A 26,790-nucleotide genomic window follows, 5' to 3' on the forward strand; every position below is an offset into this window, starting at 1 on the left:
TTGAAGATGTTTTTGCAACGAGTGAGCTATAAAGGATGTGTAAGACACCAAATTGGTACAGGTTGATCGCTTGGGCATAAAACCGTGTTGAGTATTATCGATGTAGCCGGAAAAATTAAACGATAGGAACTCGAGAACTATAAGCTCGAAAAGCTTCCCACCTGCACAAAGCGAAGCAATTCCTCGGTAATTGGCTACGTTCTGCTTTGAACCTTTTTTGTGAATCGGAAATACGTACGACGACTTCCAGATGGTAGGGAAAACACCCGAAAGCATGGACGTATTGAAAATTTTTGTCAACGGGCTGCATAAAGTAGAGCAACATTTTTTTAAAATTATTGATGGAATGCCGTCGGGGCCAGGGTTCGATGAGCTCTTCAAGGTAGAGCAAGCATTCAGGATAATCTGGGTTGAGATGGCAGGGTAGGATCCTATAGCTGCCTTGTCTGGAACGTTTGAGATGGCACGCGAAACTTGCTGACTGCTAAGTGTCTCATGAGAGAAAACTGCACTAAACTGAGTACGAAATAATTCACATATGTCCGAAGCAGTGGACGCTTCCGCATCACCGAGCATCATGGTAGTGGGTAAACCTGATTCATTTCTTTGCTCGTTAACATAATGCCAGAACTTTTTGGGGTTACTACGTAGACATTGTTGCATACGGTTTTGATACGAGTGGAACAGTTTCTTGTTCAGTCGTTTATAACGAGTGTTGACGGAAATATAACGACATTTGAATTGATAAGTACCATGTTTCAAGAATCTCCTTAGAGCCATCCGTTTAGCAGATTTATAACTTTTTAAAGTGCAGGTAGACCATGGGGGATGTGAGTGTTTGCAGAAAAGTCTCTTTGGAGTAAACTGATCGATAGCATATAGAAGAACGTTTGTGAAATTTTGTACCGCTAAGTTAGTATCCGTATTCTCTAGTATTGAGCACCAGTTCACGTCTAACAAAAATTGGTTCATTTTTATAAAATCGGTCTAGCGAAAATCATACGAAAGAGGTTCGTTAGGTTCATCGAATGAGCAAGGAGTACCATTGCAGAGAAATACGTGAAGCGCTGGATGGTGACGAGTTATCTTGACAAGAGTGCTGGGTGCGCGGTAAACCGAAATCCTGTCACTGCCGAATTCTGTACTAACGAAACACAGATCCAATATACGTCCATTTTCATTGAAAACACCATTTGTATGAACCAGTCCAGCTGTGCTATACCCGTCCAAGAGCTGAGTTGCGCAGGAGTTTATTGATGAATGAGAGGGATCAGGATATAGAGCATGATGGTCATCAGCAAACGTCCAGCTAATGCGACTAAAATTGAAGTCGCCCAATAATATGATTTTGTCTTTGGTTCCCATCCGCGAAGTTATCCATGAGAGCGAACTGAGGTGCTGATCAATGAGGGTAGAATCATTCACGCGATTTGGCGGGATGCATAGTGCGCAGATGTATAGTGAATATATATTCATTCCTATTGTGATCCATTGTTGCTCAACGCCTGAGCAGCCAGGGGGCGAGAGTGACCGAGATTTGTATTGCGAGCGAACGGCCAAGAGCACACCGCCGCCAGATTTTTTATTGCTATTATCAGCAGTGCGATCTTGGCGAAAAACTGTATATTGTTCACCAAAAATCTGTTTGGAAAGCGTGTTGCTGTTGAGCCAAGTTTCAGTGAAAATTAACATATCATATGAGGCATCGGAAACAGCAAGCGCATAATCTGTAATACTCATGTTGATACCGCCTAAATTCTGATAGTAGAGTGTAAGGCCATTGCTTAAACTAGAGTTGTTTTCATGAACCTGAGAGCTGGTGATGGCGCCTTGACGTGCTGCTGCTTGGTTGTAATGCAGAGTTTGCTGATAAGTTGCTAATGTTACATCTGGGGGCGAATGATGACCGCAGAGCTGTCGTTTTTTGGTTGAAAAGGACGGACTACTACCGCTTCCGGCCAGTAAAAACAATCTCCTACGGAAGCTTCCAGATCAGCCGACACTGACACTTTGAAGGATACGAATGACAGCTCGTTGAGTTGCTTGCCTTTTGGTACAAGCTTTATACATTTCACTGTAGAATACTCGATATTGATAGCTTCCCCTAGGTACCCGATGACATCATTCTCCGATTGTTCGACGTGAAAAGTGGTGACGTAGAATGATTTCAGATCCTCAGAAACCTGCTGGCGACGTTCGGTTCGATTGACAACTCGTAGAGGATTTACTCGTTCTCCATTATTCGTTTCCGTACCAAGAGACGTTAATGTACAACACCCTTATTAGACCAGCATTTCTTTATGGACTTGAAGTCGTGACGCTGCTCCCGGAGGACATACACGCCCTAGCCGTGTTCGAGCGAAAGATGCTGCAGGCGATGTTTGGCGGATTACACAGTGCTTACTGTAAGCGTAGAGTGGCGGAGACGTATAAATCATGAGCTACAGGCACTGCTTGGAGAAATTCCCAACGTACATTTGGCGGAAGTCGGTAGGCTACGGTGGGTCGGACACGCCGTAAGGATTTCGGAGGGCAGCGCAACGAAAAAAACCCTCTGGCACCAGGAACACAAGGAACCAACGTGCAAGATCGCTCGATTAGGTCAAAAGCGGCTTGCGACTTGTGAAACGACTGGGAAACCGGCAACTTGTGGCCCAAGATCGAGTTGAATGGAAACAACTGCTTGAGCACGAGCCATCCCGGCTCTAGGTTGACGACGACGAGAAAAGCAGTGGTCCGTGGATACTTCCTTGCAGTGCGCAAGAGATGCTGCAGAATGTATATAAACATTCGGATCTGGTGTATGATTCAGTCAAGCAAAATTAGTAATGGTAAATCATGCTTGAAATGAATTTCTCAATAAACTTGTTAGGCTGATAGGTGTCAATCTTGTTGGTTGCTTGAAGCATCTGGATAACAGATATCTGTCTCGTTCGTTACATTAGATTGCTTGAAGCAAGTTTGTCAAGCTGCCTGTTGAGCAACAACAGTAAAGTGCACTACAACTCACTTTTTGCGTGCACTATCGCACAGCATGCTGCTGCTACGTGGCCTTGAACGAGATCGACTGCGGATTGTTGCGGGGGCATTGCATGCGGCAGCAAGCGCAAATCGTCGAACCAGTATCGAATCATAAGCAAGAAGCAATCATAACTACAGCACATACTTTTGCCGTTTGTCCGCCACAAAGGGATTAAAGAAAAAAAAAGAGTGAAAGGCAAAATATACGTACATTTTCTGCGGCATCCGTTCCCATTGAACCACAATCAGTTACCACTCATTAGGTATTGCAGAAATGGTAGAGCGCTGTACTTAGGGCCGAGACGAGCTTTCGACCACTGAAGGGAGAGTAGATGCTTATGGTTATGAAATTGCGCATCCCTTTTCTTATCCATGACGACGATGACGCCGATGGTCACATTTCCATCCACGCAATTCAAACCCACGGGAGCCGATCGAACGTGGCGCGTTTTCATGGCTTTGAACAAATACGAAACAAACAAAAAAAAACCGGCTTGGGCGAGAAATTGTACGGTACACTGCACTGAGCTGCAGCTGAGCTTAGTTACTGGAATGCAATCAACATCCTACAAGGTTTGTTTATTTATTTTCATTCTTTTTTTTTTGCTTTCGCCTGTGGCTACTAGATCCTAGATACCTGTGGAGCTGAAGAGCAGCACACATGACATACGGTAATTTGCGCAAACAATAAATTAGCAGGTTGACGGTTGTTTCCTCTCATAATTATATGAAGAAAATGTGTATGATACTGTTTAGGGTTCACCTTAGTGCTAATTTTCGGAGCAGAAAAACTGTCCCACTTAAAATATTTGATCAACTATCAAAATTGAATCAAATGATTCATGGAGAAATTTGTCTATATAAACGTGAAAGTAGAAACTAGCTTTTGCCATAGGGGGAAAATCCGATTGACATCAAGCTGCTAATCGGATCGTGTGTCGCTATTGACATATCTCTACGAAAGTGACAAATCCAAGTAATGAACCAATTTGCGTAGGTGGGATGAATTGAGCCATACCTACTTATCATTAGGAAGGAAGGACTAACGAACAGAGCAGACAAATGGTAGGGTAATTGTGTGGTAGCATTTCGTGAAAAAGTGCAAAGATAATAATGTGGAAAACAGAACGTTCGTAAGCAAACAACCGTTGACGCAAAAAAAGCAGACATATCGTGACCGAGTGGCGGACAAAGAATAAGTATGAACTCTACTAACAAACATACCTGCTCAGACAATTTTTAAATATTCGAATGAAATTATTCTAAAAACTATCATTACAATGCGATGCAAATGGAATTTAAGTCCATTGTTTGTGAACAATAATATTTTTTTCTCTATCCGTTGGGGACTTCGGTTCCGCTTTGTGCGCCGTTTCCCGTTGAATTTCATGCCCGACTAACGTAACGTACGTACGTACGTACGTAACGTACGTAGTTCCGCTAAGCATGCTCGATTGGTTTAGTGAGTCTGGCCAACTTGAGTTCTGCCTTGGCTCCAGGGGATTGAGTCATCCAAAATAGCCGACAACAAAGTCTGCGTTGGTTGGATGATTCTCTTAACAACCGCTCGTTCGGTCCGGAGTTTGAACTTTAGTGTCAACTGATCTTAATTGAGCGCCCCAGCAACGATGCGATCAGCAGTATAGGCAAGCAAGCGAGCAGGCAGTAGGCTAGCGCGATTGTTAACTAATTGCTAAGCAACTGCAATTAAGAAAGAAGAATTAAAACAAACAAAAAAAAGACATTGAGATTGGCATAACTTTGACGCTGGCTAGAGAAAATTTTCCGTCCATCGACTGGTACCAAAAATTAATGTTCAAAAACATTCGCAGATTAGAACTCTGGGTACTGGCTGTTGCCGAGTGTTTTACGGTGCGTCTCTATGCTATCAATACTTCTTTTTTTAGTTTTTTTTGTGCTAATCACATGAAAGCATGCTTGTCGGCTGGTTTCACTCTTTCACGTGCCGACTGATAACGGTTGCCAAAACGGATTATGAAATTGATGTGAGCCAAATTAAACCCTTGACCTAGTGACCTCAATGACGTTTGTTAATTTTTGATTTTCCTGACGAAAGCCTCCGACCTCCCCATCATGGGCGAGTCACTTCTGCCAGCAAACAACAGCTGTCCCCGTCCTGCGTGTGGGTGTATGGAACGGGGCCCCAAAATTCCAGAGCAGGCAAGTGCTACAACTGCTATAAAAATTCTTCCGATGACGCAGTCCCCATTTCCTGCTTGGTACCTGAACCACGACGGAACTAATCCAATCCGCTGCTAATTTACTATCAGAACGTGCGTGGACTTCAAGCCAAAATTGATGACTTTTTTATTGCTGTAACAAAGTCGAACTTCGATGTAATCGTTTCGACGAAACCAGGCTGGATGAAAAGATCGGAACGCGTAAAAATCCTAGTGGCCACCCGTTCTCTGAACACCACATTGACTTCACTTGTTCAAAGGTTCACCAATATCTGCAATCCACAGATCGAATTCCAATTGTTGAGTTCGAATCCAGCTATAGTTGGCTCCCATTATAGCTTGGTTTCATTATCGGATCCCCTAGTTTGGGTAAAGAGGAACGGCAAAAAGCAAAGCCTAGGTGCTACATTTCGTGATCGAAACTTCTTCTGTTTTTTATATGACAGACTTGGCTGCCTCTTTCCCCTTCACGTCTTGTCCTAATCTGGTTGGATACTATAAGCAACTTTGTTTCATTACTTTCTTCTACCGTTCGCTCCATCGATTGTAAAAACTACCGTTACAAAATAGACTGCAAATAAGCTCATGGGAATCATTCTAGTGGTAATGTGTACTGCTTTCGACGATATTGTTCTATACGCACTGGCGACTCTCACGGCCATGAGCCAGAACGGACTATTTAACTTTACACCATTCCGCTCGGTTCGTAGCGCTGATCTAGGCTGGACCTACCTATCGCAATATCGACGATGATACATCAGCCAGCAGTCACCGTAATGGCGTGCTCGCAGTACCACTTTGCGGTTACTGACAAGCAGAACCTCCGTTTTATAGCGAGTAATTTGTAGCATCGCCCCCTGCATCCAGTTTTAAATTGTGCCGATTGCCTTGACCGGCAGCATTTCCACCTCTTCCAGTGTTTTGTCTGTCGCCAATAACACAACGATATCAGCAAATTCGACGATAACTGCAGCTCTGGGCACCTTCAAAGTTAGTACCACCATCGTACATACCGTTACAAAGCGTCGAGCCAAGGATGGAGCCTTGCGGAACTCCCGCCTCAACGTTATTCGTATTCCGCTCCTTATACAGTGGTTTCGCATCCGGCATCCGGTTCTGCAATTAACTCCCAAGAATTCCGCTGGCACTGTTAAAGGCATTTGTTTCACATCGATCGTTACAAAGGTGCAACAACGATCTCCTCTTCGTTTCTGTTTGGATGACTGTCACAGGCGGAGGGACTCTCCCGAGAGCATGAGACAAAAATTCATCAGATGAAAATGAAATGGAAATTTTGGCCCGTCTTTGACGGCCTACAAACAGGTTGCGATTCAATACAAATGGTCTAGCAACACTACTCAGAGCATCCATCGTCGGCGCCAGAACTGCATCTCGGCTGCATCCGACGTCGGACCCTTTCACAGCTGCATTCTGTGCAAGGCAGGCATTCTGTGCTGCATGGTTAAGAAGATTAATAATCTCTTACCGATCTCAATTGTCTCGGTGGCCAGGGACGGCACAATCATTTTGACTCAATTCACATTCATTTGACAGTACCGTCTCAGTCATGAAGAATTTGAAAAAGTTATATATGAGACGATTGAAGAACTAGTTATTATCTACAACTTTTATGAACAAAGTATTGCTGTATCATTTGTGTTTACGGTGCTACAATGCTAGCACCTCTTTAGTGACTAAGGGAACGTTCATTTAGTCATTAACGAGTTACTAGCATTGTAGTGCCGTAACTACAAAAGATACAGCATAACTTAATTCAGCAAAATTGTAGATAATAACTAATCCTACAATCTATAATCTAGCGTATCTAGGTAGGTATAATCTAGCGCGACTGAAGCAACCGGAGGTCGCCGAAAACTACGCGTTATCTCTCGAAACCGCGCTGCCGGAAGAGGGCGAGCTGGATGAAACCCCTCTTGAGGACTGTTGGAATACCGTGAAAACAGCCATTAACAGCGTAGCGGAGAACGTCCTAGGCAGTGTGGCACCGAAGCGACGTAACGAATGGTTTGACGAGGAATGCCAGCAGATATTGGCTGAGAAGAACGCAGCGCGGGTTCAAATGCTGCGTAGTGCCACCCGTCAGAATGTGGAGTGATACAAACAGAAGCGGAGACACCAAACCCGACTCTTCAAGGAGAAGAAGCACCACCAAGAGGAGAAGGATTGCGAAGAACTCGAACAGCTGTACCGCTTTCTCGACGCACGGAAGTTCTATCAGAGACTCAACGAATCTCGCAAAGGCTTCGTGCCGCGGGCCGAAATGTGCAGGGATAAAGATGGAGGTATCTTGACTGACGACCGTGCGGTGATCGAAAGGTGGAAGCAGCACTACGATGAACACCTGAATGGCGTACAGGCGGAAGACCATGATAGCGGAGGAAGTGACCACATTGGTGCAGCAAGCAACGAGGATGTGCCACCCCCATCGATAAGGGAAGCCCTATCTACAAGAAAGGTGATAAGCTGGATTGTGAGAACTACCGAACCATCACTATCCTGAATGCCGTCTACAAAGTGCTGTCCCAAGTCCTCTTTCATCGACTATCGCCAATAGCCAATAGATTTGCGGGAAGTTACCAGGCCGGCTTCATGGAGGGTCGCTCTACAATGGACCAAATCTTCACCCTGCGGCAGATCCTCCAGAAGTGCCGCGAATTCCGAGTCCCCACTCACCACCTGTTCATCGATTTCAAAGCCGCATATGATAGCGTAAACCGACAAGAGCCATGGAAAATTTTGGACGAAAACGGCTTTCCGGGTAAGCTTACTAGACTTATCATGGCTACGATGGATGGGATCCAGTGCTGTGTGAGAATCTCGGGTGAACTGTCGGACCCATTCGAATCTCACAGGGGACTTCGACAAGGAGATGGTCTTTCCTGCCTGCTATTCAACATTGCGTCTGACGGTGTTATAAGGCGAGCGGCGATCGAAATGCGGGACACGATTTTCAATAAATCCAGTCAATTTATCTGCTTTGCTGACGACGTGGATGCTGTCGGCAGAACATTCGGAAGATCGGAAGCCGGAAGATCAGTACACCAGACTGAAACGCGAAGCAGAGAAGATTGGATTGAAACGAAGTATATGCTGGCGGGCGGGACCGAGCGCGACAAGGCTCGATTGGGCAGTACCGTGGTAATCGACGGGGATGAGTTCGAGGTAGTCGACGAGTTCGTATATCTTGGCTCGCTGGCAACAGAGGACAATACCAGCCGTGAGATTAAAAGACGTATAATCAGCGGAAGTCGGGTCTACTACGGACACTTCTAGAAGAGGACCTACGAGCTCTCGGAGTTTTCGAACGGCGGGTGCTAAGAACCATCTTTGACGGAGTGCAAGAGAACGGTGTATGGAGGCGAAGAATGAACCACGAGCTCGCGCGTCTCTACGGCGAACCAAGTATTCAGAAAGTGGTTTAACCTGGACGGATACGTTGGCCAGGACTTGCTAGAATGCCGGACAACTATGCTACAAAAATGGTTTTCGCATCAAATCCGGTAGGAACAAGATGAAGAGGGGCACAGCGAGCGAGGTGGCAAGACCAGGTGGAGCGAGATCTGGCGAGCACTCGGTGCCCGCGGAACTGGAGACCAGTTGCCATGTACCGAAACAGATGGAGAAATTATATTGCGCAGGCCTTGTCATAAGGCGTTAGGCCAATTAAGCAAGCCATTCCATACTGTGCGAAATGCAGGAATAGCCCATTTTGCCAAATTCACCCCTAAATACATAGTAAAACCTAATTGTATCTTGTAAGATTCCAAACCAGCGGCTTCTAATTCTTGGGATTACGAGCTCGTTTTTGCCCATTGTGCAATGGCGCAAAAGCGATCTCCTCTTCGTTGGTTTGGATGACTTTTCGGGTCACTCGACAATTGTCCGACGAGCATCCACTACGGAGTTTCCTTTCCGAAATCTGACCTGCATGGTCGACAGGTTAAGTTCACCTTCCGTGTATGTACCTCGTCGGCCTGTTCAGGAAAATCCTCTCCAGGACTTAACCACTTGTGTTCAGCAGACATATCGACCGACATATGACGTCGGATTCCTGGCTGCTTTTTCTGGCTTCGGTAATAGCACCAGCTTCTGGATCTTTAACTTGTCCAGGAAGCTACCATTTTCCAGGTATTTTTGCACCACTGTCCTGAACAACTCTTGCAACGCTGCTTTTAGGACCACGTTAGGGATTCCATCCGAACTGAGCGCCTTCTTGATTTGCAGTCGTCTAGCCACTGCTAGTATTTTATCGTTAGACTTGCAGACCGTCAACGTTGTCACCCTCTTCTTCATCATCGTAGGTTCATGCATCAGCAAAAGTCCCTCGAAGATAGTCCTTAGTCAGCTTATCCAGGTACGATCCATTGCATCCCTGGCTTGTCTAAACGCCGTGCTACGCTTTTCTCGATTTGCTGCAATTCTGGCTCTCTGGATGCGTCTTTTGGCTCTGAAACAACTAGCTCGGAGGTTGTTAAGTGTCTCGTACCACCAATAAGCTGAGTGCCAAATTTTTTCGGGCATAATAGCCTTCCTGTCAACTCGTTCGCATTCAGGATCGATTTTCTGCCGTCCACCCGGAGTACCTCGACTTGAAGATCTCTGTCAAAGGCTGACGTTTTCCACTTCCGCTCGTAGGTTCTAGCCCCTTGTATTATCGCCGGATTCCACTGGCGTTAATCGCTTGGTGATTGCTATGCGTGTACTCTTTACAGATTCTTCGATTCTCTTTATGAAAAGTGCTAATGGTACTTTTGTCGAACAATGCAACTTCCAGCTTAGCCAGGGGTTTCATACTGATGCACACTGATCACCCAATTTTAATCGCTACCATCGGTACATCTCCCAGCCCGTACTGTGCCTTTGACGCGCACTTCAAAGCTCCTGTTCTGTCGTGATCTCGTCCAGATCCCTACATTCGTCCACTGTTTCTTAGGAAAGCATTTTCACCTATGCTTCATCTCCCAGTGCCTGCGCTAGAAGCTCTTTTGCTTCTTTTTGCTTCGGCAAGTTTTGAGATGGGGTGTCATTCCAAAAAATCGAAAAATGCGAGCGTCACGAAAAATGAAAGGTTTTGAGCGCTAATAGCTCAACGGTTTTCCTATCGATTTTCAATATTCTTACACCAATCGATCGGAAAATCTTCTAAGAATTGACCCGAATGAAGAAGAGGATGAATTCTTGATGTTGAACTATTGAAAAATTGAAAATAATGAACCTGTTTTACCAGAATTCTCGCTTCGTGATTGGTTGGAAGATTCTTTGCGATGATCTAAGCCTATACCAATTTGATATCTGTGCTTAGGAAGTAAGCCAAAACAAGTAACAAAGTTTCCTCATTTCAACAAGATTTCTTAACAGCGCGGTTAAACCTAGACCATTTTGATGTCCTTGCTTGGGAAGTACGCCAGAAAGAGTAACAAAGCCCCCTCGTGCCAACAGATTTCTTACGAACGCGTTTAAACCTAGTCCAATTTGATGTCTGTGTTAGGGAAGTGTGCCAGAAAAAATGACACAAGTTCGTTGTCCCAACAGATCGCAAATTCTTTACTGCGAGACGATTAAACCTCGGCGAATTTGATATCTGTGTTGGAAAATGTGCTACAGCTGTAGTGTTCGGTTATAATACGACTCTGTATGAATACGCATGCTTACCGTTTCATTAGAAGTGTATTGAAAAGATGTGCTGTTGATAACATAGGATTGAATTGGTAAAATCCCTTCAACGTGGGGAACCACGGGTAATAAAAACAATCTTTAATTTCAGTAAGGTAGCAGGAAAGCAATAGTTTGTGTTCTTGATTTTGTTAAATTGTTTTCAAATGCACAATCTTTTGAGAATTGAACGTATGCAATGTTACTACTTTTATAAATGTTACATACAACGCATGTAGCATGTATATATGTTGCATATAGCATGTATACATGAAGAATCGAATGATTACAAGCATGAATACATGCTACTATCACTACAAAGAGACTTACGTAGTCCTGCGTCACCTATATATGCGGTCGTGTCTTGTACACAACTCCTCTGATTTTTGTTCCAAGCGTCACTCTCAAAGTAGGCTAAGCGTTAACAAAACACTGGACTGGAAGTGAAAAAAATTACGCAATAAAATGTGCCTTCACAATCTGAGACAAATCAAGACCCAATTTATATGCAAACTGATATCGACGGAAATAATTTGGCTGCGGATTTGTATTTCCAGCTTTGTTTGAAGCTGTTTACTGTGCTCGTTGTATCCAATTCGAAGCAAAAGAGAGACAGAGCTTCACTTGTCGTCATTCTTCTTAAATATCGACCGATTTGTTGCGGACACCAGTAATGCGCCTTTTTACGCAGTAACCATAATCGTGGTCCTGTGTCACGACATTATTTTTAAACACGTGTGACTTTTCTTAACCGTCCAGGATGGAAGAAAGAGAGAAACAAAAACTAACTGTTTCCGGATCGATCATAATCTATTGTCGTGAAGGACTGTTTCGTAGCATACTTGGATTGAACATGATTGTATACACAATCATATAACTAGTGGTAATTTATCACGATTTATTAGTTCTACCATAAAGCACCTGAAACAGGTTCTAACTGGAACTCACATTGCTTTCAATTGTGTAAAAATTCGCGAAGGATATTGATTGAAACACTGTTCAAATATTATGCTGGTTTATTATTTTTCTGGTTAACCTTTTGTGGCCTAAAATTTACAGCCAGCTTCTTGGCTGCTGAATTGTCAGCTGAGGAGGCGTCGTGAAATGCGAACACAAGCCGAAGACCGGTGCGGTGCATTCACTCTACATATCCGTACGCCGTATCTTGTTTACCATCGGAGGCCGGTTTGGACCGGTTACTTTTACCGAAAGAGGCAAGGCAAGACGCTTACACGGAGTCGGCCGTTGTTGAATATTAATAGAATGTGCGCCTTTGCCGCCTAGAGGTTGTTTAGTAGGCTGACACCCCAAGGAAAGCCACTGACTGTTAAGCTAGTGGCCTCCCTTCTCGTTAGGTTGCACCAAGGTCGACGATACAATGTGTGTTGAGCTGTTTGGAATTCAGTTGGTCCAGCGGAGAAAGACATCTTTTATTATGCCTATTCAAGGATGTTGTGCAAATTTTGTTTTAAACGAATATTCACCGTGGCTTGATGCTTTGTTTTAAATAATAAATGTTGCATCATACGTCACGTCGTGCGACAATTCTTTCATGTCCTGCGTCATCAGAAGACGTTAGAGTGCTGGGGCAAGCAACAGTTGTGCGCTGTACCAAGGAAACGAGAAAAGGAGCTAATAAAAAGGATTCGCCAGAAGTAAAATCCATTCTGATGCAATATAGAGGCGCAATTGCTCAGATTTTTCTCTGCATTGCTTTAACTTTTCCGAATTTAATCATTTCATTCTAGTTCTGAAAAAACAAGAAAATTCCAAATAAAATCCTACGTCTATGCCGTATAGACAAAGCGTAGGTAAGTCGAACGAAACGTCCAAAACATTCACCACTACCCTAGATGACGAGGATTTTCCTCATACCCGGTTGCATCGTTTTCGAGGTTATGTGCATTGGAAAAGTGTGACGTTTCCTCAACTTTTCGCACACGGACCCCGTCATGGGAAAACTTACCTCTAATAATAATTCGTATCTCTCACAACGTTTTCCAACACCACAGAATAGAGTTCCTTTCAAAAACTAACTCCTCACAAGTATCCAACTTTAGTTACAATAAACACCGTTTGTTCTGGCTAGAATTTGACTCCCAAATTCTGCTTTCTTCTTTTTCAGCACATACACTCTCCGTTTCCTGCTTTTGCGAACAAGCGAGCGACAAAAACTACACACGTTTTTCAGCACGAGGACCACCGCTACCGGCTGAATCTTGCTCACCACACTTCCTTACAACGCGACCGTCGCGAATGAAATGAATTCTCTTTTCGTGGTTCGCACCGAGTGAAGCCGCCTCTTCTCTTACTGCCGGGCTATGGTATTTGGTATGGTAATTACTTTTATTTACTTTCTATGCGCAGCAACACTAACACAGCACTATCTACAATCGTATTTTCGTTATTTTCATTCATCACAAAAGGATTGATTCATTCTACGACGCTCCGTCGATGCTCGATGCTGAGACTGACAGCTAGCTAGCGGCTTTGTTTGTAAAGGTTTTTCAATTTTGCACAAAAGAAACCGTATAAACATGGATCATGGTGTGTCGATTGTGTGCGGGTTGTCCTGATCGGAGTTTTTCATTTATAGGGTGTATTAATCAGTAATAGACACTTTATTGCTTGAATCATTTAACTTTTATTCCTAATATTTATTTGGTTTAAATTCAAAATAGTTCAAATTATGTAACTAATTTCAAAGTGAGGCATATTTTCCAGAAATAGCTGCCCATATTTTTGACGTTCATATCCCATTTCATGTTCTATTTAATGTCAAATTTATATAGTCCAAAGTTAAGTCCAAATTCAAATCCAATTTCAAGTTTAATTTTAGGTTCAAGTCCAACTTCGATTTCAATTTAGTACCTAAATTCCAGTTCAATTAGAAGTCAAGCTTCAAGTCTAAATTGGTATAAAGTCCAATTTGATGCCAAATTTATGCCGATTCAAAGTCCAATAACGTGTTTAATTTCAAATTAAATTTAATTCAATTAGGTAAATTACACAAAATCTGTTCATCAAAATTAAAACTAGTCGTTGGAAAAATGGGTACCTATAACATTCTAAATGTTTGGTAGAAATTCACTAGGTAGAAACCAGGTAACTGTTAAAGGTAACATTTTGTGCTAGTTTTTAACTACCGACATTAGGTAAGTCATGCCCACGACGGGAATAAAAAGCGATTGGAAAAAATTCACACTTCATTCCAGAAGTAATCAGTGATCAGTCGATTTGAGTCAAAAGGTTGAGAGAGAACATTACAGTTTGAGTCAAAGTTCTTCTTTGTGCGTCATTTCAAATTCATATACAATGCACATGATGGATTTTCATCACGCACCGTGTGTTATGGAGCCACGATGCAAGCCAGCACCCACAGCGGAATCAAAGAAGAGGAGAGCCACTACAGTTTCGCCGGCTAAAATGACCAGCGCCATGCGCTCCGTCGTTCTGAAGGTGCGGATGCTCTTCAGTTCAAAAAATAAGCGTGAAGTTGATCACAACGGCAGCGGCGGAGAAACCAGGACCGAAAATAAGCAGCAAGAAGGTAGACATCAGAAGACACGCCGACATGTAGCTCCCCTTCCTACGGATGGGGCAATCCTTTATTTTATAACACAGAAATAAAATGTGGCTTAAGATTTCAAAATATTCGGAATAGAAACAAATAAAATTAATTAAATAAAACTACTCCGCTTTATCAATTATATCAAATTGTAAAAATACAAAGCCGTGTTTCTGCCGAAACCAACTAATTCTGCCAACAAGAGCTCGTCAGCATATCTTCAATTTGCACTCCAAATTCAATTTGGAGAATAGCTTCGAGTAAGATCAATGCCCCATCTTCTGCTAATTACACTTGAAGCTTTATTTCAAATGAACTAGAAATTGGATCTAAATTTAGAGGTATGGCGCTAGTATGTTCGTATTTTGACTGGGAACGTGTTTTCTTATTTTTAGTCCTTTTTTTCGTTTCAATTTCACTTATTTTTTTAAAATTTCGTGTTCTTCCCTTTTTCTTTTCCTAAATCTGCTTCGTCTTGTTTTTCGTCTTTTCCTATTCCGTTTTTCCCGTTTTAGATGTTTCGTTTTTATACTTTTCTGTCACATTTATTCTGTTTCTGCCACCTTTTTTCCCTTTGCTCTTAAGTTTTCCTCTTTTATCTCCCGTTTTTCGTCCTTTTCTGAATATAGTTTTAGTTTTTTGAGAGACAATATTAAAGAGAGGACGAACGCAAAGGATTGGTTCTAGGGTTGATCAAAATAATTCTTCACAAAAATATGAAGCACTGTCAAAATCCAATCAGTCAATCATAACAAGTAAGTACGCTTTCGTTCCTCAAGACCGTGATTGAGACTGTTTCTGAAGACGACAGATTTTAGAAAAAGTGACAACATATCAGCGATTATTCGTTTCGATTATTGGTAGACCAAATTGATGTCTTGAGAGTAAACAATTTTGTTAAGAGTGGAAACACACCCTCTTCAACTGGTTTTATCGTTGAAATATTGAACCTAGTCCAATTTGATGTCATGAAAGTGAAAAGTTATAGAATAGGGATGTTCATGTATGTGACGTGATGCTGCAATTCTCAAAGTTAGCAAGATTTCTGGTTTTAGTTTTCAAAAGGTCGCATAATGCATGTAAAAGGATTGATAATGCGACTTTCTAAAAACTACAGCTACTGATACACAAAGCACGAGCATTTAGGAAAATTAAACTTGGTGTTTTATATCAAATGTTTCAGAGCATTTATTGCAATACAGTAAATTAAAAATTTACGTGACAAACATTTGCAAATTGTTAAGCTTTGTCGAATTAAACCTACATTCGTTGTCCTACGTGAGCCCCCCGTTCGTGCCCCTAAGCACAGGCCTTTCCATTTCCAGTTTTCGTCATTTTCTAACTCTCCTTTCTCTCGTTTTTCTTCTTTGTTTGTTCTGTTTTTTCTTGTTTTCTGTTACATTCTGTTATTGGTTTCTTTTTTTTCTCTTTGCTTTGCAGCTTTTCTTTTTTTATCTCCCGTTTCTTATCTTTTTCTGTGCAGTTTTACCTTTTTCTTTGGTTCGTTATTCCTGTTTTTCTTTTTATCTGTCTCAGTTTCCTATCCCATTTGAATGGGATTCCCATTCCCATCTTACTTCTTTTATATCACGTTTTACATTTTTTTTCCGGTTACCTACATTGGTTTTCTTTCTCCTCGCTATTTTTTTTAGTTTCTCTTGTTTTCTGTTCCATTTTTCTTTTCGTGTCTCGTTTTCCGTTTTTTCTGCGTTTTTCCTCTATTCTCTCCTTTTCGCTCTCGTTTTTCCCTCTTTTCTGCCCACTGTTTCCTCTTTCTCTTCTTTTTCGTGCGAGAGTGTCCGATGAATCGTCTACCTTTGAAAACAGTTTCAGGTCGTCGGCGAACACAAGCCGAGGACCTTTGAGCATTAAGTTGACGTCGTTGAAATAAATAAGAAAGACCAATGGTCCGAGATGGCTACCTTGTGGGACTCCAGAAAAAGCGTTGAAAACCGGTGAGGTGAAGCCATTGATAGACATGTTAATAGGACGGTTCGACAGATACGATTTAAACCACTGAAGCAACGGCCCTCCAATGCCGAGTTTGTACAGTTTTGCAACGACGATTTGATGATTTAGCTGATCGAAGGCGGCGGAGAGGTCAATGTAGATAACGTCTGTCTAGAATCGGTTGTCAAAGCAATCCGTTACGTACGTAGTGAGTGTTAGTAGATTGGTAGACGTTGAGCGCTTGGGCATGAATCCGTATTGCTCGTCAGCGATGTATTGCTGGACGAATGAGGAAATTGACACAATCACAACGAGCTCGAAGAGTTTCGATAATGCACATAAAGCAGAGATCCCTCTGTAGTTGTCTATGTTTCTCTTGTTCCCCTTTTTATGAACTGGAAACATGTAAGAGAATTTCCAAGCAGAAGGAAATATGCCTAAGCTAATCGAAGAGTTAAATAGACGTCGGATTGGAGCAGCCAAGGCGTCAATGCGGTTCTTTAAACATATTGAAGGTACGCCATCCGGTCCACAAAAAGTTGAGCTTTTCAACTTCAAAGCGGCCTGCTTGATCATAGAATCATCAATAGTCAGGTTAGTGAGAGATTCGCTGAGATTTGGAACGCTGTTTAGAGCAGTCGATACTTCTGTTTCGGACAGCCTTTCATCGACAAAGACGCTGGAGAACAGTTGACAAACCATATCCAATTTGGTCGCAGTGTCGCTTCCAAGAAATATGGCTGATGGAAGACCGTCGTTTTTCCGTTGTGCACTAATATATTTCCAGAACGAACATTTTTAACGAGTGGAGCATGCGCCAACATACATTCTGGAGCCTAACTGCAAACACTAGCGAAGCAGAGATCCAAGCAGCGTCCGTTTTCATTGGTGATTTTGTTAATTTGCTGCACAATGGCTGTACTATAGCAGTCGAACAACTCGGTGGTGATGAGGGTAGGTAACTCCTACCCTCATCACCACCGAGTTGTTCGACTGCTATAGTACGGCCATTGTGCCATTTGATCCCGGGAAGGTTAAAATCTCCCGGAATTAGAAAATCATCAGAGGCGGCCATTGATCCCGGGAAGGTTAAAATCTCCCGGAATTAGAAAATCATCAGAGGCGAAGGCTGCCGAAGAAATTGTGGAGACCGATGCCATATGAGCCTTGGGGAGCACGGCGTCCCTTACTCGATCCGGTGGGAAATAGACAGCGCACAGGTATAGAGAGCTTACTTACTTACTTACTTATGTGTCCATGTCCGCCGGTCCGGCAGAACAAAGGGATGAAATCAGAGATCTCCACTGCTGACGGTTACCCGCCATGGCTTTTACCTGTCGCCAGGACAGGTTCTCGTCTACAGCCCGGATGTCGTTGGCTAAGCTCCGTCTCCATGAACCTCTGGGTCTGCCTCTTCTACGCTGTCCTTGTGGATTCCAGTCGAGTGCTGCTCTGCAAACCTCGTTCGCTCCTTTCCTCAAGGTGTGTCCGATCCACTTCCACCTACGCTCACGAATTTCTGTGGCTATCGGCCGTTGATGACACCGACGATGGAGTTCCTCATTGGATATCCAATTATCAGGCCACCAGGCACGAATAATATATCGCAGGCACCGGTTAATGAACACCTGCAGTTTTTGCGTATAGAGAGCGATCGGAACAATTTATAGTCACCCAAACTTGCTCAACAGGTAACCTGTCATTGTGTTCTAAGACAGAGGCCTTGAATTGGCGATGAACCGCTACTAAAACGCCGCCGCCCGTTGATTTTCGGCTGTTGTGCGCACTCCGGTCACAACGGAAGATTTCGTAGTTCGGTCCGAAGATTTGTGTTGAAGGAGGTTCGTTCGTCAAGCCAGGTTTCGGTTAAAACGATTATATCGTATGGACTATCGACACACGCTAGGAGATAGTCGTGAACGCTTGCGTTCATTCCGCCTACATTTTGGTAGTACACGTGGTTGTTTTGCTGGCCGTTGCGCGTATTGTTCGGTAACCGGTTGGGTGATGTGCTAGAAACGGGAGACGAATCGACGGGGGGATCTAAATTGGCGGTAGTGCGCTTGTCTGGAAGGGAATTTTGGAAGCTCCTGGACGACTGGTGAGCGCTGGCCGGAAAGGCGCGACTGCAGCGGGGAGGATAGGGACTTCCATGGTGTCACTGTCGGTGTCCTATCGACTCCAAGTATCGGCAATGCATCGTTCGGGTAGTTATTTTCCACGTTGCTAGCGTCCCTGGCTGTGACAACTCCGCAGTTTGGCTCGGAGGCTGAAATACATGGCGGATGGCAGTTTAGGTAAGCGTTTGGAACGGAGACTCGATGACAAGGGATGTCGCTGCAGGCTAAGCTGTAGGAGCCATTGCTACGGATGAAGAGAACATCAGAAAGCGAGGATGGACTATAAATTCAGTACTTGCCTGAGAAAGCAAGTTGGAAACCCTCATCACCGGTACCGAGCACAGAAACGGAACGGCTCTGATGATAGCGACTGATGACATAATCGACGGGACAGCGATGCTCGACTGTGACGGACGGGTTGAGGGTTTCCATTATATTTTTTGGCGTGCGTTCCGTTGATACAGAAATAAATCGTTGCACGGTGCCTAACCTCAACTTTGGTTTGTTGTTTTTGTGTTTTGTTTTGCTTCCCTTTGTAACCAAATTTTATTGCTAGTGGGTCCTCTTTTTGCTCCTCTTTTCTGTTCTAGTTTTTCTCTTCTCTTGCTGCTTTCCTTCTTTCTGTCCTTTTTTTCCAAATTTAACTCTGTTTTTCTCATTTTCTGTGCAATTTGTTCTTATTTTCATTTTTCGTTCTCGTTTTTTTTGTTTTTATATCATTTTTATTCTTTTCTCTTCTGTCTGCTTCTTTTCTGTCCAGTGTGCCCTTTTTTGTCTCGTTTTTTCCCTTTTATGCCCTATTTTCTCTACTATTGAGTCATGATTTTTCTCTCACTTTTCTTATTTTTCATCAGTTTTTTTTATCTTTTTCTATCATGCCGTTTGTTCAGTTTTTGTCTCGTTTTTCCCCGAGCTCTTTTTTGTTTATTCCCGAGGAGCAGCAGGCCATGAGAAAATTTTAAACAAGAAAAAATATTTTAAAAAATCCATATGACAGAATATTTTTTTTGGCTTTTCTTTGGAGTTTCTCATCATCATTGGATTCAATATTCAAAATGATTATAAATTGGTTTAAAATTGGACTTGAAACTAGTTGTGAAGTGAACTGTTTTAAGTTGAACTTTGTAGCATTTAAAATTGGACATCAAATTTGACTTAAAATTGAACGAAATTGTAGACAATTGGCTATAATATGGAAATTGTATTTGGAATTGAAATTAAAACTTAAATCAGTGTTACAATTGAGCATGAAGTTAGAATTGAACTTCGACTCGAAATTAAGCCTGGAGCTAAACTTGTAATTTAATTTATAACAAGACTTGAAATTGGAACTATTTTTACGCAAACGATCTTCTTATCACAAAAATAGTGGCAGAGCTGAATTAAAACGAAAACTACGGACTTCTGGGTTAAAGAATTTATTTTGTGTTTAATTAAATTTAAAGGAGATGGTGGGACACGTACCCTAATGCCAATGGCGAGACCGTAAGAGTCGGTAAGATCGTAGCACTAGCCCCGCAATTGTTCTGTCCCTTAATAGTCCGTCGGGTAAAACAGAAAATCGATTTCCGAAAGCGGAATATAGTTCCGAAGCACCAAAGCTTTGCTTTGCGTGGGATCCACAACAGCATAAAAGTCCATACTAGTAAACAAACTTTATTACTGCTTTATAAGCTATATAATTACGATTATTTTTAACTTCAATCATGCAACCAAAACGACCAAAACAGTAGTAGACAATCTCATATCACTATTAAAACTTGCCCGACGACGATCAACCATCATCCTGTTCATACTCCCCACTATCGTCGTTCTCATCATTATTCTTCTTCTCCGACATTGGCACGGTTGAATTATAATGCTCACCCAGTCGGTACATGTGCCGGTGGTAGGTCAGTACCAGCTTGCGCCCGGCATCACCGTCTTCGCCGTGCACCGGTGACGGTCCGCTAGCCTGTATCACTTCGATCGGGCAGCGCAAGCTGCTCGACAGAGCTTTAATCTCGATTTCACCACCCCACGATTTGGTGTAACGCACCTGGAAACAGTATTTGCGGAATTCTTCCTCACTCATGACGTCCTCCGATTCCGGGTTGCTCATGTAGCAGATCAGCTGGTCGCGGTTGTCCTCAATGTAGTCGGCCGCAAGGTGACGCAGGTCAACCGTTTCGTAACCGTTCACACCTATCCTGGTCAGCTGGTGTTTGATCGCATTGTACAGGCAGTCACCGTCGGCTGGCACGGTAAAGCCTACCAGGCCTCGTTTGGCTAGGATTTCTGCGATTTTTTTATCCTCTCGAATGCGGGGAGAATCCGTCTGCTGTGCTTCCTCGGCTTTTATCTGCTCCTCACGCTCCTTATCTTCCTGGGACTTTTTCTCACGCCTTCGCTGGGCTTTCGAGAGTTTGGGTTGTTTTTCATCAGTTGACGGTGCCTCCGCCGGGGACTGTTCGGAATCGCAACTACTTTCGTTGATTTTTAGTGAATTCAATCGATTCAGTTCTTCGGCGTGTCGGCTTTCGAGATCCGCTTCCAGCCGGACAATCTCATCTTGCAGTTCCTTTTTCTTCTTTTTATCAACCTTGGCTTTTTTAAGGGATTGCACTTTTGCTTGCAGTTCTTTTTTCTCCTTGCGATGGCGAGCAAGTAGGGTTTCCTCGTCTTCGTCGAGAGCGTGCTGCCGGTTTTCTTCGCTCATGGCGGTCTGCAGGTGAAACAAATTAAACGAAAAATAGGTGCCTTTTACGAATATGAATCGGCGCCGAATATAAGAACTTTAATACCTCTTCCAAGCTGAAGTTATTAAATATTTTGCGAAACGTGCTGATAACAATGGACGCAATGAAAAGACCGATATCCTTTATTTTACTATTTTGTTTTGTTTTGCATTTTTGACAATGGTGACTGACAGCTGGCAGCAGCGGAGTGCAGCCCTGCGGTGTTGTGTCTTTTGGAATGGAAGAAACGCGCAAGAGAGCGCGCAAAAATAAATCAGCTACACACTAAATTTATTCTGACAAAAAGTTATGTTAATATGAAATAGAAAAAAATGGATTTATTTTTGACTCAAGAGCAAGCACAACTTTACGAAATTCAGTTTGGCTTTCACGAAAAAGAAGTTTCGTACAGTCGAGATTTGGCTTTATGATCAATGCTTCTTGATGCGAAAACAGGTTAAGTTACGAACACGTGTCATTGATTATTGGGATAAACAATTTTTATGCTCAAAATAAAAGTTATGTTTACGAAAATATATTAAGTAAATTGACCAACACCTTTTACGGGTAAGGCCGTTTGGTAGACGTTATTCGCTGGACCTTCAGAGTCACATACGGAATTGGTTTTGGATTGACAATATATGGAAACTGTCACAACAGATTTATTGATATTTTGATATTAATTCCTCTAACGTCTCATCATTTTTAGCTTTGAAAAATTCATCAAAATGGCTGTATCTTTTTTATTTTGCAATATTTTTTCACTAAAAATGGGAATTTTCTCGAAAACCTTAGCTATTTTCATAATTTCTAGAGATCGTGGCCATGCGTCACAAGGTCGCGAAGTTACTCCGGTATTCCTTGGGGACCGCAACATGGCAGTTTTGGATCACTTTGTCAAATTATTGAAATCTATTTGTAGCACGAGGATCCATCAGATCGATGAAGAAGCACTCCAAAACTTGTTGGAGGGAAGTTTTGTAGAACGAGTAAAGGAATCGCTGACCTGGGTTTCGAGTTGGGTTTGGCATTTGTTCGAGAGTCGAAGGGAGCCCCGAAAATAGTTTTACATTAAATTTTGTAGTAGAAACAATGGGACTTAATTGTATTTATTGTAAATGTGTCTGAAAATCAAATTTTATTCATATTTTAGTTTCTTATTTTACGCAATAGATTTGGCCATATCTCATCACAAATTTATTGCCTTTTTGATTTTATTTCGTTTATTTCGCCTCAAAAAATTACCATGAAGGGATCATAACTTTTACTGTAAATGAAAATTTTTATTAGCGAAAAAATATATTTTTTAATTGTTAAAATACTTGACAACCCGTCATTTTTATGGTAGAATCTCTCAAAACCATAAAAGTTATGGTGGACAACAATAAGTTTGATGGTTTGGTTATCTTTTCTGACGATAAATTTTATTGTTTATGATTTATGGTTATTTTTTTTCGGGAGAGACCTTGTAACCAGCGACCGTATGCAAACCCAAGAATGTCGAGATTGATGCGAGTAGCTTGTGTTTATGATGCGCTCATTGCAACGCACATTGTTTTGGGTTCAGAGATGAAAAATAGGCAAGAAAATAGCTGTCATAGATCAAAGCCGAGGAAGAGCGTTGCAAACTATGGAAAATGGGAAGGTATTAATGGGTGCGCTATTGGAGAGCGCGGAATGTTATCCGTCATCCTGAACGATCCAATAGCCTGAAAGCGAAAGGTCACAAAGGTTGAAGACTGCGAACTAAGATAAAAACAAAGCAGTAGAGCAGCCACAAAGATTGGCTAAAGTAAAGGTTGAAGTGAAGAAACCGTAAAGCGGAAAAAGTAAAGCTGGAAGTAAAGAGGAGGACCGTGCCGGAAATACTGGTCGTTCAGGTAAATAATAAGCCGGAATTGAGCGGAAAAAAGCCTTCAACTGACGCCCTCCTACCATTTTCTATTTTCCCCTTTGTGCTCAGAGGAGCTCAATATATACCTCATATTATTCCGAATAATTGCAATTGAAGATCATCCCGATCCGGTGGCCCGGTCGCTTCAATACTGGCAGCGAATGTGAGAAGGTCCACATCACTCGATCGACGCCCAAGCGCATCCTCCCAACATCCACTAGGGAAAGCGACGTCGGTGTCCGGTAGTTGCAAAGCGGAAGTAGGCGACTGCGGACGGAAAGGGATTCCCGAAGCGAAAATAGAAAGCTAAGCGGTAGGGGATAGACAGTAAGAAAGCGGGAAGAATAGTGTCAACAGAGAAGAATGAAAGGGAATAATCCCTCTAACGTCTACATCATTTTTTGCATCGAAAAATTCACTAAAATAGTCGTATCAAGTTTGGGAAAATTACGCTCCCAGAGTTATTCCGTTGTTCCTTGGGGGACCACCACATAGCATTTTAAGAAAATTTTGTCAAATTTTTGAAATCTATTTGAAGCATGTGCATTTTGGTCCCAAATTCTCATAGCGTATTACCACGTATTACCGTATCCAGGAGAGTGAGGAAGCACTTGGAGGGAAGTATTCTAGAGACCGCTGACCTGGGTTTCATCTTTGGTATCTATTCGAGAGTCGGAGGGAGGGACAGGTTTGTGCTCAGAGGAGTGTCGTGTTGTGTGTCGACATGGGGGCGCCAAACCGGGCTGCAAACAGAACAACTTGTTCCATGCCAAGTATCGGCGCTAACTTCGGTGTCGGTCAGAAGGGTGGTGCGTAGCCTACCGTGGAGTCTTGAATTTCCAGTTGACGTACGAAATAGGCCGGCTCTTGCACGGTTCCTGGGTGTTGTCGTCGTCGTCGTCAGTAACATAGAGCCGAAGTGACTTGTGCTGCTTCAAGCGGTCGCCTTTATTCAACTCGATCTTGAGCCACTCGTCGCCAATTTCCGAGAAGTCTCAAAGGTTACATATCACTTTAGACCTAGGCCAGCCATCTTGCATGTTGAGCCCTTCTGTTCCTGGCGCCGGTGGGGTTATTGAAGAGAACCTTTTTCATCGTATTGTCGTCCGGCATCCTTACGACGTGTCCGATCCACCGGAGGCTGCCGACTATCGCTAGATGTACGAATGGAATCTCTCCAAGCAGTGCCTATAGCATGTGATTCATACACCTCTGCCACTCTCCGATTTCAGTTTGTACTCTGCCAAATATCGAGCACCTTTTGCTCGGTAAGGGCTTCTATGTCCTCCGTGAGCAGCGTCAGAGCTTCAACTCCATAAAGAACTAGAGTTTATTTATAATTCCCGTCGTAGTAAGTAAAGCCATTCTAATTTTCATCATTTGTTGGATGGATTTAAAGAATACTCCAAAAGTTCTTGTGCTGATTTGACTGAAACACACTTACCTTCCGATCCGTGAACTTTGAAATAACTGAAAAGCGATTATTAAACCATATTATTGAAACTACGCAACTGACTTATTACTTTTAAATTCGTCTTACCGTTTTAAAATCCGTCCATCAAAATTTTTCATCGTCCAAACTAAAAATCACAACAATGTTTACGAAGCTAACACGCATGTATTTGTGTAGGACGGTATGACAAATGTTATTGTGCAAAATTTCTGCAGGTCAAGCAAGTTTTCCTGGCTGTAGAATAACGACAATGCCTTGCGTGAGTTATTTTCATTTATGAATGACGGAAACTAAAACGATTAGTCGACTTTTTTTTCTTCGTCGCACGAAAAAACGTAGGAAATTTGGCTGGCAAGACTTCTTTAATGATAAAGAGCATTTAAATAGTTCTCAGCTCACTTAAGGGTTTTGTACATTATCAGCATCGTACAATGGCGCTTGAATGCGCCGCTGGATCTTATTGCCAGCCTTGTTGTCCGCGGTCACCAGCGATCTCAAATGCACTAACTCATCTATCACTTCTAATTTATCGCTGTCTATGGGTACTGTCCGTGGCAGACACACGTTTGTCTGCTTTGAACCCCTTTCTTTTATGTATTTGGTCGTTGAGGCATTTATTTTTAGCCCAATCCTCCTAAGTAGACTTCGCTTTGAGCCTGGTGTAGATTGCCTCCGCCAACGCCAAGTTTCTGGTTATGATGTCAAAGTCATCTGCCCAGGTGTTGATTACGCTTGCTAAAAATCATGCCACGTTTCAGTGCCCACTCGTCAGATCATCTCCTGAGTGATGTTGAACAGTATTCAGGGCAAGTCGTCACCTTGTCTCAACTCTCTCCGCGTTGCGATGGAACTCGGGCGTGTCGCCGAGATCCTTACGAAACCTTGTGCTATCGGGACAACCGATCATCCGGGAGAATCAGGCAGAATACCGTGAAGGCGGCGTTAACCAGCGTTATGCAGCGATTGTTGAAGCAGTCGAGTCTATTACCGTTTTTTATACATGGAACAAACCATTCTTTCCACCCATTTCTCCGGTAGCTTCTCCTCCTCCAAAATCTTGGAAATTCAAAAAACCCTGCCACCGTTTCTGGGCCATGTTTAAAAAGCTCTGCTAATATGCGGTCCTTACCGGCAGCTTTATTGGTGTTCAGCAATCGGATTTCTTTTTGCAGATTAGGTGCTGGGACATTATTATCATCCATGGGCCCTTCTAGGGTAGCTTGCTCATGAATCTCGATTGTTCTCGTCCAAGGGGGCAGGTTCAGCATTATCTTTTAACGATTGTTTTGTAAGTGCTGGAGCCTCCATCTATGTATCCGAGGAAAGCTCGACCAGACTGGGATCGTATACTTTTATCGTTTGCTTAGATGATTAGTTTGTAGATAGCCAGCTGATTTTCCAGATTCGGCTTGGATATTCTGTCATTTGGATCATCGGATACAAAGACCGGACGAATATGCCACATTTTTTTTTTATTATTTTGCTAACTTGAAGATCAACTGTCTGTCTAGCGTGAGACAGAGGAAAATGATCTACCATCGGAAAACGAATTCTTACATTCTCAGCCGGAACGAGCCTCGGCGATTTTGAAAAGGGGAAAAAGAACTTGGGTTTCAGCCACATTGATTGCAATTCTGCAGTTCATGAAAGAGTTTGTCAAAGCATACAGCCTGCTCTGTAAGCTTGCATTGTGACGGCACGTATGATGCTACTGGCGTATTTCATTGCCGTGTCGCCTGCAAATTGAGACAATGGGAGATAATGGATGCCAGATGTATTTGTATGTTATACAGAATGGACCTCAGGATACTCCCTTGGGGCACACCTACAGGATCGCCTCAACGAGCAACTGGACTGTAACTAATTCCACTGTTTCGCTACTGCTTTCGGACAGCAACGCAACCAAAACACATCTGACTCTCTGTAGCGTCAACAAAATGTGTGAATTTTATTCATTGAAAACCCATAATTCTAGCAACCGATTTGCTACAAAAGCAAATAAAGTGTGGCTCAAGTACTTGAGTTCGACGATTAATGTGCTATCGACACCTAGGGCCTTCATCTTTTTAGATCTCTTCGCATCGCATGACCTATCAACTCGTCCACGGTAATTTTTTCTTCTTCAGGTACCAAGCTGTCTCATCGATCAATCTCGGGGACTTCCTCAGCGACAAATTTTCACATACCGTCATC

The 26,790-nt window shown here is 42.8% G+C and overlaps 2 protein-coding genes across 2 annotated transcripts in view; both read right to left on the minus strand.

Moving 5' to 3' along the window:
- Nucleotides 1–13,131, minus strand: part of LOC128732849 (Y+L amino acid transporter 2) — a 35,195-nt gene extending 22,064 nt beyond the window's left edge. Inside the window, exon 1 of the mRNA XM_053826263.1 lies at nt 12,862–13,131. The gene's annotated coding sequence lies outside the window, so the exon portion shown is untranslated. The remainder of the gene's footprint in view (nt 1–12,861) is intronic.
- Nucleotides 13,132–20,126: 6,995 nt separating this feature from the next.
- LOC128745173 (deubiquitinase OTUD6B) lies at nt 20,127–21,381 on the minus strand. Its single transcript, XM_053842186.1, has 2 exons — nt 21,317–21,381; nt 20,127–21,237 (listed from the first exon to the last, which is right to left on the minus strand). Exon 2 carries the CDS (start codon nt 21,229–21,231, stop codon nt 20,308–20,310), a length of 924 nt encoding a protein of 307 aa, XP_053698161.1. The 5' UTR covers nt 21,232–21,237; nt 21,317–21,381; the 3' UTR covers nt 20,127–20,307.
- Nucleotides 21,382–26,790: the final 5,409 nt, after the last annotated feature.

This window comes from Sabethes cyaneus, chromosome 1 (assembly GCF_943734655.1).
Source record: "Sabethes cyaneus chromosome 1, idSabCyanKW18_F2, whole genome shotgun sequence".
Taxonomy (NCBI): Eukaryota; Metazoa; Arthropoda; class Insecta; order Diptera; family Culicidae; genus Sabethes; species Sabethes cyaneus.

Coding starts and splice junctions, on each gene's coding strand:
- LOC128745173 (XM_053842186.1), bottom strand. CDS start 21,231: ATGAGCGAAGAAAACCGGCAGCACGCTCTCGACGAAGACGAGGAAACC.